The sequence below is a fragment of the Fukomys damarensis genome, unplaced genomic scaffold (assembly GCF_012274545.1).
Source record: "Fukomys damarensis isolate Sample0158 unplaced genomic scaffold, DMR_v1.0_HiC HiC_scaffold_21, whole genome shotgun sequence".
NCBI lineage: Eukaryota > Metazoa > Chordata > Mammalia > Rodentia > Bathyergidae > Fukomys > Fukomys damarensis.
Window position 1 is genome coordinate 30451815 of NW_022900933.1, and position 20984 is coordinate 30472798.

Genomic DNA, 20984 nt, shown 5'->3' on the forward strand with positions numbered 1-20984 from the left:
AAAAAAAAAAAAAAAAAAAAAAAAGCATGGGACAGGAGAAATAGATGAAACAAAAGTACTAATTGCTAAAGCTCGGTGGTAGGCAATGGGAATTCATTCATTATATTTGTATCTCTCCTCCGGTACACTTGAAACTTTTCCACCATAGAAATAAAAAAATAAAAAATAAATATAGTTCTGGGGAGAAAACAGAACTTTTTCAAGAGGACCTCATGAAGGAACCTCTCCACAGTGGGGGGTACTGGGCCCTATGCCCCCAGTTTGGCAGGATCAGGACAGCAGCTCAGCATGGCTTTAGCCATGCATCCCTCCCAATGTCAGCCCTGGGGCTTTGCTTGTGTCAGGTGCCCGTGCCCTTCAAAGGGAAAGCAGTTTAGGAAGCAGTTAGGCATCAGCATGGCATGGGTCAGTGCTAAAGACACGCTGCCACCCAACAGAGCTGGGTTCGCCCAGACCACGTTTGATCTGGGCCACTTCTGTTAACTTTGGAACCATCCAGGCTCAGATATGTTCCTGTCCTCTTTTGCTCTTCTAGTCTGCTTGCTCTGGCTAAATGGGCAGTGCTGCCCTGGATGTTCAAAATGAGCTGATCTTAAGCTCAGGTGGGGCTGAAAGCTGCAGCAAAGGGAAGTATGAAATCATGCTAGAGAGGTAAGAACTCAAAGTAAAATAGGAGTCCTGCAATAGGCCACAGCTGTGAAAGAATGAGGACATTCTCCATGGATGGGTGTGGAGGCACCTGCAGGATGTGCTGGGAAGTGACAAGTGTCAAGGGCTGAACAGCATTCAGAGTATTTGACTGCTTGTGTCAGAGCCCTAGGAAATAACACATGTGGCTATCTGCATGAAAGAACACTGGAAGGGTAAACAAAAAGCAAGGAGAAATGGTTACCTCCTGGGAAAGGGAAGATGGACATACAGGAACGGAAGCAAAATCCCTCCGTGGTACATTCTGAGTTAGTTTTGGCTTTTGAATTATGATATGTGCTTCCTCTTGACATGAGAATAAACCAAATTTGTGGGTGGTTCCCAAGATGGGCTTTCCCCATGGTACATGAGATGAGAAGGAGCTGCCCCTCCCACGACTTCACTGTAAGCCAAACTAAACAAAACTTGGCTTTATTAACCAAGAAGAGGCATCGTCTCCACTTCTAGGAGAGTGAGCCTTCCTAATCTTTCAGTCTTTCCAACTCACACCATCATTTCAGAACTTTTTATTCTCATTTACAAATAGCCTACAGTTGACAAGGGCTCTCCACGTGGCCTCCTGTTTTCCTGCTTCCCTGGATTCTCAGTTAGATTAATAGTGTGCAAAACACACTTGGCAGCTCTGAGAAGGTTTTACCTGAAAAGGGAAAATTCTGAGAACTCTGGGGAAAAATGTTTGAAAAAGGGACAAAAGGGAGCATGAGCAAGGGCCTTGTTTATTTTCTGTCACTCTTTCAATGTGATGTGGCATTCAAGTCTTAGGACCTCCAGGTCCAAGCCCGCTGGAAGGAAAGGGGGTCTGGATTTAGTATGCCTGTCCTTCCATGACTGAAGAAGGGGCCTGAGGGGCACCCAGTCCCATGCAGCTGCAGTGGCTGTTCTCAATCAGCCTCAAGTCACTGCAGGGGCTATAGTGAATTTCCCAGCTTCTCTTCTGTTGCTCCCTCCTAGCTGGCCCTGCCTGGCTACTGCTGGCTGTTGTCTGATCCTCGCTTTCATGTAGTGTGGAGCCAGGACCTATGAGGCCGAGCTCTGCTGTACTTGTGCCAGCCAGGCAGGCTCTGCCTCCTCACCCAGGCCCACCCACACTGGCTGACCACTCCAAGGGGTACTTCCCTGTGGCTCAGCCAGTCTGGATTTTGAGGAGGAGCTGAAAGCCAGGGTAAACTTCCCTACTTCGTAATTTGTGCTGCTTCTCATGCCCAACAATCTTTTGCCTGGGGAGCTCCAGGGCTGGGGATGAGACTTCTCAGGCTGACTCTGGGCTGGCGGAAGGGGGCCTAGGCAGAAGTGCAGAACTCAGGTAGCTGTGAGGGCAGCTCCCAGAGGCCCTGTCCCTCCCACCCACCTGGGGTCAGATGAACCCTGGCTTTGACTATGTTGAGAGCTGGGACATGGCACAGATCAGAAAAGAGAGCCTGAGGCTCCTTTCCTAAAGCCGGCCCAAGGAAAGTCCAGGTGCAGCCAGGCAGGGATTAAGCCTTACAGGAACCCAAGGTGCTGGGGAAGCAACAGGGGTGCATTCTAAATGACAGTCTCAAACTAACACTGAGCTTGAAGGCGAGTGAATTTCATTACGTGTTGTTTGTTTATTGAGTCCCCCAAACTGTTGCTGGATAGTCAGTGTTACTGTTGGCACCGCTTGGGTGGAGCTGTGGACATTAGGGGGCAAGGTGGGGATATCTGCTCAGAGGCAGTAAGTGCTATGGCCCTCAAGCAGGGAAGCACAATTAGCAGCTCAGAACACCTGCCACCCTCCCGGTCTGGTCTTTCTGCTGTGTGTTTGTGTGTTCATATGTAAAAGTGATTAGAATGACCAAGTCCAGCAATGTTGGAAACCTAAGGGGCAGCACAGAAAAACAGAGGAGAACCTGATAGTGATGGAAACCACCAAATTTTGGAGGATTTTTTCAAATTCCATGCTCCCAGAGCAAGGGGAAACATTTCAGAGTTGCACTGGCCAAATAATATTCCTTCCCATTCTGTGAACCAACACTCGAAAGAGACCAGAGGCATTGCACCTCAATGAAGCAGCTGAGCTGTCAGACGATGAGACTCCTCCCACACTGGTCCCCAGCCTCACACTCTCCTAACACTGTCTTGTGTGCCCCTCCCTCAACCCCCGGCCTTGGATTCTCACCTGTCTCAGGATCACTGAAGTCCGGCAAAGTGATTGTGTTAAGCTGGCGTCTGTCAGCGATGGTTCTATCTAAGAGGCTGCTCCCCCGTCCAGAGTCACTGCAAAACACACTGCGAATGTCAGTCACCTGAAAGGTGGCAAGGAGGAAGGAGAGATCCAAACAGGGCAGCCTGCTGAGGCGCCCTGTTCCTCGGCACCTTTCCATAGGTGAAGGAGTTCCTGCTTCCTGCCTTGGTCTGGGCTGGGTTACCTCAGAATTCAGCATCACGAACACAGCTGAGCCATCCCGTCAACCCCTGCCAGTTCTGGATTCTTGTGTCATTAAATGATACAAAAATGAAAACTTTAAGCCAGGTTCTCTGTCCACCTGATGGGGAAACTCTGGGCTGTGAGGTCACAGAGCCCAACAGGCCACCAGTCCACTAGGGGTGTCTTTATAATTGTTACTGATTGATTGTGGTGCTGGGGATTGAACCTAGGATCTCTGTACTGAGCTACATTCCCCAGTCCTTTTTTATTTTTTACTTTGAGACAGGGTCTCACTAAGATGCTAAGTTGCCCAGTCTGGGTTAGAACTTGCAATCTTCCTCTGAGATGCCTTTATGAAGCAACACTCTACAGCAGTGCTTTTGAAACTTCATGGCCCAAAAAAATACTCAGAGTATTTCCAAAAAAATCCTGATGTTAATGTCCTACTCCAGACAAGCAAAATCAGATTTCAAGGCTAGCCAGATGGTTTTAAGGAGTATCTGCCTGATTTGAGGACCCTGGTCTCTCTACTTTTCAGAGGGTGACCATGGTTGTGGGCTCATTTGTGTCCCCAGGACGAGCCTTTGAGAAACATCACATGTGAGAAATTCCTAGTTAATAAATGAGCTGGTCACAGCAGAGCTGGACCCTGTAGGCCCCTCCCGGCATGAGAAAAGGGGCTGGAGGAGACCTGAAGGGACTCGGACAGGACACAGCAGTGTTCTGGTGTCCAGTTCCAGATCACCACTTTCACCAGCCTTGCACTGCTCACCTCACCTTACTAAGTGCCCTCTCCAGCCCACCCACAAAACAAATTTGGCACCATTCCCTCAGCAACCCCACATGGACACTCTGGCAGGACTAACTGGAACTGGAACATTTATGAGGCCTTAGCCCATACAGACATTTTTCTTTTTAGTTCTTGTAAGTAAAAACTGCTGCTTTTTTTCTGCATCACAATAATCTGTCTGGGGGCTCGAAGAGTAATTATTTTTGTTGCTGTTAAGAAGTTCAAATTCTGCAGTAAAGGGACGAAATTTCCTTCCCCCATGTAGCTGCAGCTAAAAGCAGTACAAACAAGATTTGGTATGAAACCTGATACAATTCACAGGCTGCAGTTTCCACATTCAGTGATGCATTAGAGAGAACCACAGGAAACAGAGCAAACTTCCTTCAGTACAGACTCTTTGTCAGCCTACACTTATTACATCATCCCATACAGGGTTTTTTTTGGCGACTGCTCCGTTAATTATTTCTACAACTGGGAAACAATAAACTTGAACAGAAGATAACATAAAAAGTACGTGCAAATTTCACTAATTGCAAAGCTAACATTGGTCTGCTCATACAGCATTTTCATAAAAATATTATGGAGGATTAACTATCTGAATATTAGAATGGCTCCCCATTTGGGAATTTTTCAGAAGACTTTGTCTCAAAATGTAGTGACATTTTCCATGCTGGTGAGGATACCAGAACACAATAGGGTGCTGGCATTGCCAAGGAGGCCCTGCCTGGTATGTGGCCACCCCTGGATGGTTTTCAGTAACAATGCTCGGGAAGGACCCAGAAGAGGATGTCCTGGAAGCCGTGTGGGGTCTTCGTTCTTAACCCGCATCTGTCACTAATGAGCGAGCAGTCACTCTGAGCAAGACCACTGTGGCTCAGTGAGTTCCCCAGCCAGATGAGGATGAGACTTATCGTCCTACACAGAACTACGTGAGGACAGAATAAGGTTATGTAGATGGAGGGTTCTGAAGAGCTATAACTTCCTGGCATGTGCCAGGTGTCACAAATACACCTACCTGCAAACATACATCTGACGTTAAGTCAGCTGGATAATTCCAGAGGCAATTTATCCCTGGCCTTCTGGTGTAATTAGAAGAGGCGTGGGAAAGCTAAGTCAAGGAGTTCCTATTCCAAATGCCAGAAGCTTTGACTAAAACCATATCCATTTGTGAACCTGCTAACTGATAATGACACAGGATTCATCTCCTCCCACCAGTGGAGTAACTACATTTGATAACATTCCTCAGTTTGTCTTCCTTATTTCCTCTTGAAAACAGTATTTAAGCAACAATTAATGAACTGGAGATGCTTCTGTTTCCACCCTGAATGTCTTCTTTCTAGAAATAATAGGTATTTTTGATTGATTAAGAATTTTGCTGGATGGTTCAAGCTATTTTTAGTTTTTTATTTACATGGTGTAGAGTCTTAGCCAATCAAGAACTGGTTTTGCTAAAACCTGCAGAATGTGAGAAGGCACAAGGGCAAGCAAGGCTCTCCTAACTCTCTGAGTCTGGTCAGTCTTGATAATCACCTTCTTTTCTCCCTCTGGGACCTCGTCTGCTTGGACACCTCCTGGAACTACTCATTGACTTACCCCTCTATTTCCCTGCCTGGTCCTCAGACCAGGAGCACTTCCTGAGGAGAGAAAACCACTCCTAGTCAGTGATGCTGGGAGATGGTTTAGCAGGAGGAAACTGACAGCATCATAAGCTATAGAGATGTTCACATGCACAGATGGGCACAGCCAGGGAACTTCTGGACCCCATGAAGACTGAAAGTTCAGGTTATACTGTAATGACCCTTAAAGTTATACTGGAAAGTGGGAACCTTTCTTGAAAATCCTGTCTTCCACAGCCACATGGAGGTGAAGCACAGGGCAAAGTGGTGGTGGTGGTAGCAGACTAGGAGGCAGAAACCTGGAGTTCTCGTAACAGGTTTGCCTCTTGGAATAGGATGTGGCACACAATAAAAATTGGATCTAAGAAAGGGAATGGGTAGCAAACCAGAGAAGTTCTCAATATTCCTGACCCTCAATCTTAATCAGTAAATGTGAGTGTGGTGTATCATGACATTTGCCCCTTTTAGATAAAAGGGCTTCTTCGAAGATGAAATGAGAATCTGCTTTGTAAAAAGAAAAGTTCTACCAAAATGCTAGCAACTATCAGTATGAAATGGGGCTCTTACTTCCACTGAGGCCAGGGTGAAGAAAGTGCATGTGTATGTGGTTAACTTTAAACACTATTTGTTGGCAGGTGATTAAGGTAAGACTTAGGAAGAAAAAAAATTCTTTCAGTCGTGGAGAGGTTCTTATCCCACATCTGTCACTAATGAGTGAGCAGTCACTCTGAGCAAGACCACTGTGGCTCAGTGAGTTCCCCAGCCAGATGAGGATGAGACTTATCGTCCTACACAGAAAAAATAATTAAAAATGGGTATGGATCAAGTGGTAGCGACAAGAGGGGAAAAAAAGTGGTTAACAAAGAAACTGTCACCTCAAGACAGGCAACAGACTATCATGGAGAGGACTTTGATGTTAATGGCCTTGGGTTTGAACCACAGCTTTGCTGTTAAGTGGAAAAGCAGGAAAGTTATTTCGCTTCCTTTAGCTTTATTTCCTATAAAATGGAAATAACAGTATTTATCTTGCAAAGCTAGTGCAAGGATTGAAAACAATACATGACTGGCCTAGTACAGTACTGGCAGAGAAGTTTCAATAAACACAGTTATTACCACCTCTGGCTGAAATGCTGTGCTATTCAGTGCAGGGAGCCTGCTGGGCCCTTCAGGGGAGAATTGGTCAGATTCATATGGTCTTGAACGGCCTCGTCAATATACACAAAAACTGGGGAAGCTTTACATTTTACCAAGAGAGAAAAGACAAAACATGAGACAGATTTCTATCCTAAATGCAAGCAAAACTGCAGAGCTAGGGAAAGAGAATCCAGGCTTCTGAAATGACAAACGCCTCGACAAATGTACTCTCGAGAGAATGCCACCCACCATTTTGCTCACAGCAAGAGCTGCATTCTACAACTGCAGGTGGAATCCTATTGGCAAATTTTCTAAGCCTCAGTTCAGCAACTAGCTCATACTGTGATTTCCTTTAAGCAAAAATAAAGAGGGAAAGAGCTGCTAGAACACGAAGCTCGAGTCTATTCTCAACTGGGCCACTCACTCCCTGCAGCTGCCCACGTCTTCCTCGGCCTCCTCTTGCTGCTCTGGGCCTGTGCTTTGCTGAGCCTCCGGATGGACTCAAAAAGGGTTGGGGAAGACTGGAAGCCCCGTGGAGTACAGGCCCTGGTACACCTGAGCACAGTAGAATCAAGGGACAGAGTTGGACATCAGAGAAACTACTCTGGATAGAAGCTAATTGCTTCCTGCCAAAATCTTTCTGCTTAATGTCCAGTTTATTTTATTTGCAGAAAGGGATGCTTCTCATGCACTTGTTCATGTTATTTCACCTTTTGTTAAAACCCTGTATGATCTGAAGGTGGATTAAACTGCTGCTCCCATGTCACCTCATCTAGAGGCCGTGAAGCATCAGAACACAGCATCTCTTCATGCTTTACTCTATAGCCTGGGTCACTTCTGACCCAAGCAGGCTGGGAGCATGGCTCAGTCTGCATAGTGGGGAGGGCTGCCAAGAAACATTTATTTATATCCCAGAGAAAATAAAGTTTAAAAATCCAAACAAACAGGAAGCTCCTGGGGAGGAGGTGGAGGAGCAGCTCTGGGGGAGGAGGAAGCCACCTGCACCGGCCTGGCCCAGGCTCACAGCCAGGCCAGGGTCCTCTCTGTTCTCCCCCAGCCCTAGAAAGATCCTTCAGGAAAGAGAGGAAGTATGGACGCAGCCCAGGCATTTGGTTAAGTATTTTTAAAAAGCTTTCCAATTCTGCTATTTTCTTCTCCTCACATTCAATATTCTTGGTTGCTAAGTGGGAGGAAATGTGGGGAGGTGGGAGAGGTGTGGAGAACTGAGGGAAAATTGGCAACATGAAAGCTGATGGGTTTATTTTTTCCTTTCTAAAGGGGGTACAGGCAAAGAATGTGCTCCAGCATCCCGGCAACCAGCTGGGGCAGTATCTGCTGTCAGTGGGGTTAAGAGGCAAAGACTGACACTAGGGAGCTGGCCTTTTGGCCAGCAATTTCATTGGTACAGCAGTTTCCAGTCTTGCTTACAGTCTCAGATTTTTAAAGTTAAAATGATCTGCATTTTAGATCAAACCCACAAAAGGGAAGAGGCCAGGCTCATGATTACCCTTTACCAAGAGGATGGGGCAGCGGTGACACAGTACAGACAGTGGCTGTAAAGTGGGCCCTCGAGTGAATCTCCCTAGTGACTGTGTGGCTACCTGCCAGGTGTGGGCTTTCACACCTGAGCTCCTTCCCTCAGTTGTTCTGCCCCAGGGCAGGGCACAGGTCTATCTAAGGTCAGAGCCTGGTGGGGGACAGCCAGGGCATGGGGCCCCATTTTGAGCACTTGGTTTTTTAGCTGTAAAAGCTTTTGAAAAATAAAATCCCACCTCCCTTCTGCTGACTCATACTCTGCCTTCCCTCCCTTCTGGTCTCTGCAGATCAGCTGCCAGCCCACACCCTCAGTACTCATTTTCCATGTGAATGATACCTTTCCAGGCTTCTGACTCTTCAGAGCATAGCACAGGTTATATCTACACCTTGCCATGCCCTGAGTGTGAGTGGCTGTGTGAATTCACTTGAACCATCAGGTCCCTCTTCGTTGAAGTACTCCCTTCCAGGGCAGGGCACTCTTAGTGATCTAAATATACTCAGAAAAAAGTGCTCAAGACTTAAAAATGGGAAAATAGGTGTGTCTGTCAGCAGCACGCTGATTCTAAACAGAGGCTTCTCTGACTCCTTGAGAAGGCTACATTACAGTTCTGAAGGGCCAGAAGTTAACCTGCAGAAAACTGATAATAGGATAAGTGAGTTTTCTCTGCTATAGATACAATTATTTCCACCCTCTAGAAAAGACAACCTCAAACAATATCAATGTATCACACTGCCTTATAGGACACTGTTTTTACATCTATTTGCAAATCCGCTATAGCGTTTCTGCCTGTGTAGGTTTTAAAAAATTCTTCTTTAAATGGACCTTAACATTTCACTGGTTCCCTCATTAGTTAATGAGATAAATAAAATCTTTGGCATGTCTTTATTTTATATTTGTGTGAGTCACCATTTTAACTTTAAATCAGTTAAACTTTATCATGCTAATAGTGATTTCTCCTCTCCTTAGTAGGATGTGGTCTGTTGCCTGCGCAGGTTTTTAAAACAGTACTGCAAGAATCTCATCTGGAACACATCATTGACTAGTCTATGCATAAATTGCCAGAAAGACAGTAAGATTTGTCACAGGAGTTAAGTACATGGCTGGCAGAGAGAAGCTGGAGAGATCAGTTGTGACTTGAGACTGTGGTTCACACTGGCAGCAAAAGCAAAAGAAAGCCATGACTCAGGGGCTTCATCAACTAGTGGGAGAAAATGGTATGAAGCCCACCATCACTAACATCTGCCACTTGAGGGGGAGTGAGGGGACACAGCCTCTGCTAACTGCCCATCAGAGATGGCACTGCTAGGGGGGGCCCCATGAGAAAACCATGGCTTCTTACCTGGGATTGGTTAGGTTGTAGCAGGATTTCCATATTTGTAACATGTGCTTACAGGTGAGCAGTGCCTCGTCTGGGCCCCGGCACAGTGACTCCAACTTCACTTTGGAAAATAGTAGTCTACAATGAGAGATAAGGAGAAAAACCACACAGCTTAAGCCAGAGGGTCATTACTCAAGCCAGACAGAGGTGGGCTTGGCCTGGGGGCAGGGTGACTGTCCTCAAAATGGGGACATTCACATCCATGATCTAGAGAAAGCAGGGACTGCAGAGCCAAGGATTTCAGAACCCCCAGATCAGTATATGGCTTTGTGTAGCTCTCACCAGTGCCAGTCCAGGGTGACTAACTGTGGTCAAGTTAAAAGCATTACAGTGGTCAGCTATACTCAGGACACAGGGATTTTATTAATGCTGCTTTTTAGAACAAAACTAATTTATGTAGGAAACTTCAAAAATTCATTAAAAGTAAAATATTGGTTTACTTACAAAAATCACACAGGAGATAGGATTCAATCCATGTAAAATATCTACAGACAACTCTCCATGATGCTCACCATCTTAGAAGCTTCAAAAAGCCTGACCTAAAGGCACATAAAGAAGGGAGGCCTCTGGCTCAGGCCTCCCATATTTATCCACCCGGTCCTGCTTTTCCAAGTATAGATTTTTGCACTACACAATCACCAAGGTTTCTGTTACCACCAATGGCTTCAGCCTCCATCCACACCTTCTTAGCACTAAGCTAGAACCTTCTTTTCCCAGTCCAAATTCTCTCTGTTTCTCTGCAGACATCAGCCTGGGTGATGGCAACCTCAGCTCTCTTGGTTCCTGGATTTGTCACCACACATCTAGAGAAGTCTCAGCACGAATCTAGATCCCTTCCTGGTGGTCTTCTTGTCCCTGGACCTGCCAGGCTCTCAGAAATCTTATAAAGATCTCCAATAATCATTTTCAAGCACTGGTAAGGCAGGAGCATCACAAGTTCAAGCCTACTCTGCACAATTAAGCAACTCAGCGAGACACTGTTTCAAGAGAAAAATAAACTATAAAGGGCTGGACACGTAGTTCAGTGGAAAGGCCTTAGCTTTAATCACAAATGCCATTAAAAACAAAATAAAAACAACAACAAAAATCACTTTTCAGCCCCAGCCTGGGAAACTGCAGTAACTCCTCACAACCTAAACAATAAGTCAGAATTCCTCCTCTAGTCTGCTGTGGCACCCACCCACTGGCTGTCCTCATCTCAGCACCCCATGCCGTGTCATGCATCCTGCTGCATCCTTTTCTCCCATCAGGGTTTCTCCCTCAGTCTGTCACTGCACATACCATGTCCTCACTTGTCATCTCTTCTTAATTCTTCCCCAATGCAATTAAAACCCAGCTTCACAAGTAAGCCTCCCATCGATACCACTTTCACTTTTTAGCGTCTCTACTCAGTAGGTCTCACACCAGTGGGTGTTTGTTGTTAATGGTAATCTAAAAATGAGAAAGACTGGGAACAGCTGCAGGTCATCCCAGGCTGCTATGTGGCACAGACACTGTTAGTTACATCTCTGCAATCACCCTTCTCAGTAGGTGGTGTTTATCACTCTTCCATAGAAAAGGACCCTGAGGCTTTGTAACCCTCTGGATAGCTGTTTTCTGGATATAAAAGGGCTCTAACCCTCTCTGTCTCTTTGGCCTCCCTTCCACCGTGCCTAGGATTATGCTTTGAGTTCAGCAGGCCCTTGGTCAGCATCTGCTCACTGACTGCCTTCTTTATAAACCATGGGAGATGAAGAAATGCATTTCCGGTGACTTAAATTAGATACACAGCATAGGGCCGGGATTTCAGCTCAGTGGTTCCGCCACCTGCCTTGCAAGTGGAAGGTCCCGAATTCAATCCCCAGTAACAAACAACAACAACAAAAAAAGATACACAGCAGAGTTCTTCAACTATGCATTATACACTGTCCTCTTCCAAAGGTGCTGGAGAGGAGCCATGACTCTGTCTATGAGATGGGAAAGTGTGGCCCTACTCCATCATTAAGCCCAAGGATGGGCTAGCATGGACTGCTCCCACCCAATGGGATGAAGAAAGCCTAAGTGGGGCTGGTGGCTCCCAGAGGGCTCAGAGCTGCAGCCTCTCTGAGCCTAAGTTTTCAGAACCTGGGATGAATCACATGGTAAGTCACATGATAAAGAACAGTGTGGTTCCAGATCTGCAAGCAGATGACATAAAGAGCAAGGCCATTTGTGAGGACACCGCTTGGCTTTTCTGCCTGTAACAGCTCAAGAAGTGCAAATTCCCTTGAAGCTGCACCAGTGGGCCACCTATAGATAGGAGTGGCACACACTCAGGGAGTCTCAAGGGGTTTGTAAAAGAAGCAGCTGACTCCTGCTAAAGCCTGCATGAGCTCAGTATGTGGCAAGAGTATATACCACCAGACTCACATCAACCAAGAGATGTGTTACAAAGGAAGGAGACGCTACCAAAAGGTCACTTGTCAGCCTCCGATGGAGAGCCAGTGGGCGGTTCATAGACTCCCCTGGACGAGGGAGGCTGCCAAGCAGTTGTGGCCAGCAGAGAACCTCTGCGAGGAACACAGGAAGCCCACAGGCCCACTGGCCTCACTGTAGTGGCAGAGTTGGGGGCAGGCTCAGAGGAGGGTGAGGAGGTGGTGGGGAGGTTTCCCTGCCCTGCAGGCACTGCGGTGGCTCTCACAGCAATTAGCCTCTACTGCTTTCACTGTACCTAAAGTACAAAACGCGAGAGCGCATCTCTAAGCCTCAGCTTGGGGGAACAGTTCTTTGCAAAGCTTCTTGGCTGGAAAAAGAACTTCTAATTAACATGAAATAACAGCTTTCAAACACTTGACTCAGGATATGGAGTTGAAAAGGTGTGGGTTGGATTTAAGAGAACCAGACAGGAAGAACAATAGTAGAATTGCTGAGCACAAATGATGGAAAAGGCACTTGGAAGTGAGGCAAGAGGAGCACCAGGAAAGAGACTGGTAGAAGAAAGAAGCTGGAGAGCAAACACAGGCAGGCAGAAACACCGACGCCAACAGCTACCATACAGGCCTGCGTGACACATGTGCCAAGCCTAACCTGGACCCTCCCGGGACAGACGAGGCACAGCAGTGAGGCGGCGCTGCCTCCTCCCCTTTCTCCAAACCTCGCTGGTTTTTGAGGAAGGAAACAATACTGAAAACAGAAGAAGGGCACTTGTGCTGTGTCTGTGTAATGCTCATGCATTACAAAGCTGCTGGGAAACCGCTGGTGGGTGAGTTACATTAATGTAGAGACTGGAGTACACCAACAACAATTAGCATTAATTTGTGGCGGTTGATGTCCAAAGACATTATAAAGACATTCAATCTACCCAGGAAATCCTGAGGCAAAACTAAATGATGAAAGAGCTTGGCACAAACCGGAATGTGATACATTTCAGTGTGTCTAAGTGCCAACCTGATGCAGGCTGCAGGGGGCTGACTGCAGCACCACTTGGGTCAGAAGTCCTCTTCCCATCCCATACGCTGCCTCAAAGTTCCTTTACCTGATTCCTAAAATACAAATATTTTGCTCATAGAGTCACTGAAGTAATGAAGACCTGTGCTGAAATATCATATTCCGTTACTGATAGTTTAAAGTCTAGCATTTTCACAAATTAAAACAGCACTGAGATTTCATCTTACTCCAAAGAGAATGGCTATAAAGAACACAAAAAACAAATACTGGTGAGGTTGCAGGGAAAGGGAGAACCAACCCTTCTACATTGCTGGTGAGACTGTAAACTGTTACAACCATTATGGAAATCAGTACAGAGATTCCTTAAGAACTGAAACTAGAAATTCCATTTGACACAGCTATTTCCCTTCTAGATATCTTCCTGAGTTAAAAAAAAAATCATATGACAGCATACATGCATACCCATGTTTATAGCAACACAATTCAAAATAGCTAAATCTTGGAAATGGCCTACACACCATCAACAGATGAATGGATAAGTTAAATGTGGTATTGATACACAATGGAGTATTACTCTGCCATAAAGAAGGATATACTTGAGTCATCTGTAAGAAAATACAAGCATCTGAGACCATAATATTAAGTGAAATAAATCAGGCATATGAGCTTAGAACTACACAGTTTCTCTATATGAGAAACCCAAAATATAAATAAAGTACAAAATAAAAGATAGAAAATGGAGATTAGGGAACCAGATCTTTTACAAAAGGGAAGGGAACCAAGAGATGAAGGGAAGGGAAGGAATGAAAAAAGAATTAAGATGTGTTATGCACATATATCAACTTCCCATGAGGAATGTAATTGTTATATGCTACAAACATGTACTAATAAAAAAAATCTGGCATATTCTAAAGTGTCTTTTGTGATCTAAATCCTGCCCATATGCTTGGCCACTGAGGGGTTTGTTCGTGGCCCATGACACACGCCCCCCACTGCAGCCATGCTCCCACCCCCTGTCTTTGCACATGCTATTCCCTTGGTTTGGGACCCCTTTTTCCATCCTCTCATTTCTGTTGTATGAGCACCTACCCATCCTTCGAGATTCAGGGCAAACAGTGCATTCTCACTGAGGACAGAGGCAGCCTCAAGAAAGAGGAGTACAGCCACCCAAATGGAAACTCCATTACAAAAACTCAAGGGCTCACAGCTGTGGAATAATATGCAACAAGCCAGGCAACTTCTACCTTCAAGACAAGCAACATAATAACAATAACAACAGCAGCTGCGAACTCACGGTTCCGAGGACAACCCTGCGAATTAGATGGAGAATTGAGTAATTTGCCCCAGTTCATACCACTAGTGATTGGTAGAACAGATATTTAAATCCAAATTCATCTGACTCCAAAGCAATGAATAAGAAAGAGAGGAGAATGATTTCAAATTTGACTATACTACTGTCACTAATGAAGATATACAGCATTTTCTAATCCACTGCCAAGTATTTAAAACCCCAAAAACATGCAAAGCTCAGGTTAGATGCTGTGTGGAATATAAATGGTATACAGTACAACCCCTAGTGCTCCAAGAAGTGACAGTCATGGCAGGGCAACACTGCAGCCCTGGAAATGGAGGAGCCGGGCTGCTAGGGTATTGCTCCTAAAATATCTCAGACAAGCTTCTCTAAGGAACGATCACATTGTGTGTATGCACTTGTGACTTGCCTTTCACTCCATAGTCCCAGTGCATATCAAATTCTAGTTATTTGAAAGACCCAGTTAATTGGTTTTATTTTCCATTAAAACTAATAAAAATATTTTACTATATTTTTGAAATTTCTTAAAGAATCTCAAGATAATTCTTGAAATAACAAGAATGGCTGACTTAGTGTAGAGCTTAGGAAGGATTTACAACTACCTCCTGCGAGATTTCCAGGTATACGACACTGTGCTCTTGGCAGGGAAGGAATCAAAGTGGCATTTGTCAGGGCCAGGTTAACCATCTAGTGATTATTCTCAGGAGGACTCTCTGACCCCCTGGAAACTGGCCAGCCCACTGGATATTCACCTTTGCACCTGACCACCTCCGTGAGTTCCACAGTCCACACTAGGGATGGTGTGGAGGTAAGGCTAAAAGGGTTGATGTTTCTGAATTCTGAAATCTAATACGCACTGCAAATCTTACTGAAGAGCCCTCAATGATAAGAAATTAGAAAAGTCTAAAGCAACTCTAAAGTGCTAGTTCCCTCCAATCTTATTTGGAAGCATTAAAATGCATTTGTTCGGTGCATCAGGGAGGAAACATGCATATTAATACACAAAGCCTCACTAATTAGCTGATCTGTAAGTGCGACATTCATGACAGCTGATTTAGCAATAAAATCACAGGAACCTTGAACATTTGGTATTTTGTGCTGATTTGTGTTTGTGAGCTTGTGGGCTCAGCATGCTGGGGTCCTGCTCTGTCATTTACCAAATGTGTGCAGGGATACAAAACAGCTGTTCAGAAAAGCTCGGGAATGTGCCCAAGTGGGGCACTGGCCACAGAGCCCTGAATTCTTTCCCACTCCCTGGAGCTGGGAGCCTGCTTGGATAGCTGGAATGGGGCTGGCTGCCAATCACCTGAAGGGAGTGAGTAACCGTGACCAGGTAAAGCAAAGCATAGATGGCAGAGGTGGCTGAGGGCAAGTGTGTTGAAAGGGAATTTTAAATGGAGAAGATGGCTTGGCAGCTGACAGATGAGAATGGTAGGAGAAATCAAAAGTGATGTGCCAAAAGCGTGTGGTGATAAGAGAAGGGAGACGGAGATTTGAAGCCAGATGGGTCAGCTGTGAACACACAGTCTGAAAAGGAGGGCAAAGCAGCCCGCGTGCAGCCCAGCGCTGCTGCTGGGAAGGCGTGTTGTCAAACCCATCTGCCAGCCCCTCAGGAGGGGACAGGAGTTTCTTTCCAGTTCCATCGTGGCTCGAAGGAAAGCTACCTCCACTCGTCACTCCCCTTTCTGTCGGCTCATGCTGGCTGGGCTTCCCAAGCAGCCCCATCTTGGAAGGTGCTGTCTCTGCAAAAAGCAGCCTGTGGCCCTGGGCTGAGTCACTGCTGCTGAAAACCAACACGGTGACTGGCCTGCTGCAGCTTAATGGGGACTGACCCGGCGGCTGAGCCCATGATGCTGGGCTCACAGCTGTGTGGTGCTGGAGCTGCAGATCGCACTGAGCTCCCTTTGACAATAGCAAGGTCAAAGAGATGAGATGTAGACCCAGATGGGGTGCCTCTTCCCACTAGATGTCAAATACTGCCTAGGGCTCACTAATTGCAAATAATAAATGTCACTTGACTGAATGATCTAATTACTCAACCGCTACACAGGAAATACACAATTTCTTAGATCATCTGCGGCAGGTAAGAAGAGCTAAAAACCAGTCTTTACTATGGGAGAGTCTGCAGGGCTGTCTCTGAACAAAAGAGAGAAAAGCAGCACGGCTGGGACAGGGAGCTTCCTTCATAGGAGCAGGGTGGGGTTAGTCTGAGCTATCTGGCTTACCATTTACTGTATTGACATGCTCCTCACATATATAGATTTTTTCCAATTAATTCAAAGGCAGTAAAGTCCTTGAGAGGTCCTGGAATGCTTTGATACTTAGCACGTGGTCCGGGACAGACAGCCTCAGTGTCTCTGGCAGTGTATGAGAAATAAAATTCCCATCTTCTCCATTCCCTCTAGACCCATCGAATCATAATCTGCATATAGCTAGATTCCCAGGTAATTCCCGTGCAGTTAAGTTCAAGAAGCACCATTCTGGTTTGTAAGTCTCTATCCTGGCCCTCAATGGTTTTATTTTATAAAAAGAAAGAGAAATGACTTCCAAGGAAAAGAGTTCCCATAGCCTCTGCACTTAGGAAATTCAACCTGTGTTTGTGTGTTTGGGAGGTCTTGTGATATCGCCCATGCTGACCCTGCACTCCTGGGCTCAAGTGGCTCTCCTGCCTCAGACTCAGGAGTAGCTGAGCATACAGGTGTGTACTACCACAGCTGGCTTCTGTGAGTGAATTTTGGCAATGGCCAGGATATATTTTGTTCTTAAGCTCACTGATATTGTACATCAAGGGGCAGCCCCAGCTATAGTCTGGATCAGAGTGGTGCTCTACCTTCCTCTCCTAGATCCCTTCATGAGGGCTTGGCCAGGGAGCTCACACCTGTCCAGTGAAGTGGCCATGGTGTACCAACCTGGGGGACATCATTCATTGTCACCCACACCAAGGGCCCTCCTTAAGTCTATGGACATCAACCGCTATAGGAACTGAAGACTCACATATTTGTCTCCCAGAACAGGTAGGCAAACACTTCAAGACATCTGAGAGCTTGGAGTTATGCGTGCCCGTTCATTCCTCCAATTCAAACACTTTTGAAATGTGTGCTAGCCCAGGACAGCTTACAGACCACAGTCAGAAATACCTGGTCTCTAAGTTTGCCAGAGTCAAGTCTGAGTACCTACTTCTCATCACCAGCCCAGCCACATGCTGACTGCTGGTCAGGCACAGCAGCACCAAAGCAGGGCTTGCTTTCTCCCAAGCAGGAAGCTGAGCCCAGGCGAGCGGTTGAGCCCGGTGAGTAACTGAGCCCGGTGACTAACTGGTGAACTGCTATCTGGGAGCTATTTAGCCACGAAGGAAGTTCTAGAAACTTGACCACTTTTAACACCCATGTCTGCTCTAGGAGTCAGGGCAAAATGTACTGGCACATCTGGGGAGTTCAGCTGGCCTTTCCCACTTTGGTCTCACTTGTCAGTGAATGAGGGGGGCCTGTACTGCCCCACCCAGACTCTCAGATCTGATGACCTGTAAAATTGAGACCATATATTTATTCAGCAAAAGCAAGTTCCTTGGGGCCAAAGTATTAGTAGGTATTAGGAGATGCCTCATTCTTCAGGGCTCAGTAGCCCCTTATCCTTGGTTGGGAGGCTGTGTGTGAGGGACGGAGCTGGGGACTGATAGTGGCCTGTGGGTTTGGCTGTGCCCCTTGGTATCCTAATCGTGCCCCTCGTTGTGACAGGCAGGAACTCCTGCTAGAACCCATGTTAGTTACATTTTGCTTATCATTTCAGTCAAAGCGTCAACAATTTGCAATACACCACCATCCTTCTAGCAGTATTTTTAGAACAAACAACTGACATATTTAGCTGGAATAAATCACTTCAAGGTATCTCACTTTAACTCTTTTGTTGTTGTTGTTGTTGTTGTTCCCACTTTAGCTATTGATCTCAGTTCTGATTGGCATCCTGGAGCTGATACCTAAGCTGGGACCTGGCTGGGTTGGCTGAAAACCCCTTGAGCATCACACTGCCCACGTTTCAAGGGCCTCCTCCAATCCTTTCATGTGCCATTGTTATGAAGGGAGTCACTGTATGTTACACTGTCCTCAAAGCAAGAATCTACATAGACAGACAGAATTCCCATCTCCTGCCTGGAGCTGGGGTTGGCGGGGTGGTAAAAAGGAGGCAGAGAAGCTGCCCTCAGGTTGGGTAAGAGGTGGCGAGCAGGTACCTGTAGTCTAGCAAATGCAGTAGGAGCAGAGTAAAAACCAAAATGAGCAACAGAAGGAATAGGCAGACACATGCTAGGCCATAACCAAGGCTGCCTAGTTACTCCCAGAGCTGAGTTTCAGTTGCTCACTGCACAAATCCACATTCATGGGCTGGAAGTGGGGATTCAGAGGTTTCCAGGAAAAATCCTGCCAGAATTCTGTGAATTCTGAACATGACCCTCCATACTTTGAATTGTTGAATGAGATAACTAGAATTTGGAGATCTTGGAAATAAATGCCTTAGAATAAATAAACTTTCTGATGTACCAACTGGAGAGGGGCAGCTTCAGCTTGGTCCTTGCCACGGCTCCCTTCCTGCCCCAGCCTGGGCTCTCCCAGATGCTGGGCATTCCCAGCTCAGGGAAGCCAGTCAGATCTGAGCTTTCTGGCTGACAGGTGACTGGCACATCCTGAAGGTTTTCTCCCCTGCATTCTTGGAAAATACTATAAAAGATGGGATTTTCTGGAAAGAAAGCAAGATGCCCCAGGAGGATTTTAACTTCGGGGAACCAATAGCCATATGCATGCCTCGTGCTATCAGGTAAAAATGGGGAAAAGGGTTTCGACCAGCATTGCTCCTCATCTCAAGGCCTAGCTGCCTAACCCTGCTGAAAAAAAGACCTTTTCATAAGCAATTTTGGCTTCAAATACATTTCTCCTCCATTTTTCCTTTTCCAATTCTCTATCTTTGCCTCAGAAACCCGATTTTCAGTTTCTCTGCCAGTTTTTGTTTCATTTTGGGGATTCACTCTCTCTTGGCAAACAGCTACATTTACTCAGAGCTTGGTCATGGATGCCAAGCCTCACAGAAAAATGACACAAATGGCTGTGGTGTCCCAAGAGGCTGCTCAGGTGAGCGAGTCCATCCTGGAAGAACGCTGGCATAATGTTCCAGAGCCAGCAATCCTCCATAAACTCATTTCAGCTGTCCAAGAATACTGGAAGCCTGCCTATAACCAAGCACGTCAATAATGGGCAGTAAGAAAGATGTCATTTAAAAAATATTGTAAGATATACATCCTGTAAGCTTTGTCATTTTAGCCATTTTTGAGCACACAGTTCTGTGGTACTAAGAACATTCACAATGTCCACGGTGATGCAACTGTCACCACTATTCATCACTATCACTTTTTTCAACTTGCAAAACTGAAACTCTGTACCCATTCCACAATAACGCCCCACCCACCTCCTTCCAGTCTTGCAACCACCATTCCCCTTACTGTCTTTATGAGTTCGTGAGTACCTAATATACATGGAATTTGTCCTTTGTGAGGGGCTTTTAGTTCGTACAATGGATTCAAGTGTCAGTCCTATTACTGCAGTCAGAATCTCCTTCTCTCCAAGGCTGAGTAATATTCCAGCGCATGCATACACCACATTTTGTTTATCCATTCACTTGTCAATGGACATTTGCTTTGCTTTTACCTTTGGGACCACTGTGAATAACACTATTGTAAGGAACATGGCTGTACAGTATCTGTTCAAGTCCTTGCTTTCAATTCTTTTGGGTACAGACTCAGATGTGGAACTGCTGGATCACATGGTAGCTCTATTTTTCATTTTTTCAGGGGGCCACCATACTATTTTCCATACAGGCTGCCCATTTTGTATTCCTACCAGCAGTGTGTGAAAATCCTAATTTCTCTGTATACTGGCCAACACTTGTGACTTTGTTTTTTTTATAACAGCTAGCCTAATGAGCATCTGGATGTGGTTTTGATTTGCCTTCACCTAGTGACTGGTGATGTTGAGAATCTTTTCCTGTGCGTATTGGCTGTTTGTATATATTCTTTCAAGAAATACGTATTCAACTCCTTTGCCCATTTTGAAATCAGATTGTTTCTTCTGTTGTTCTGGAAAGTGGACTTTAAGCTACTGCACCACCAAATCCCACTCTGCTTTGATCTGTGGTATCTTCCAAGCTGCCACCCATTCTCCTTTGTCCTCAGATCTCTCCCTGGCTTATATCCAAGGGCTGGCATCCCTGGGTTGGGTATTATGCACTTATCCCTCCCACACATCCTTTATTACTACATCCTTTAGTACTACTAATGGATTCAGATCCATTAATCTGGATCATTTCTCCAGATTTATGAGATGAATATGAAAAACCCAAAGTGTAAATGACTTAAAGAGCAAAATATAGGATAAATAATAGGAAATAGGAAGTTGCTAATGAGAAAGAGGCCAAGAAACAGAGGAAGAAGGAGGGAGGGAAAGAGAAAGAGTAGTAAAAAGAATTTAGATGATTTTGTACATGTACCAACTTACCACGATGAATGTAATCACTATGTCCTGCAAATGCATACTAATAAAAATAAAACATAAAAAAAAGAGATGGGGCCAGGGATTTAGCTCAGTGGTGCCACTACCTGCCTTGCAAGCAAAAGGGCCCAAGTTCGATTCCTGGTACAAAAAAAAAAAAAAAAAAGCTTAAAAAAAAAAAAAGA

At 45.6% G+C, this 20984-nt stretch overlaps 1 protein-coding gene across 3 annotated transcripts in view; it reads right to left on the reverse strand.

The window, feature by feature from the left end:
* The window catches only part of Ttc7b (tetratricopeptide repeat domain 7B), a 209242-nt gene that overhangs the window by 51858 nt on the left and 136400 nt on the right, over window positions 1-20984 (reverse strand). For all 3 annotated transcript variants that reach the window (XM_010616298.3, XM_010616297.3, XM_010616299.3), the window contains exons 15-16: window positions 9514-9630; window positions 2849-2946 (exon numbers count right to left, since the gene is read on the reverse strand). In XM_010616298.3, coding sequence (XP_010614600.1) covers window positions 2849-2946; window positions 9514-9630 — 215 coding nt within the window. The remainder of the gene's footprint in view (window positions 1-2848; window positions 2947-9513; window positions 9631-20984) is intronic.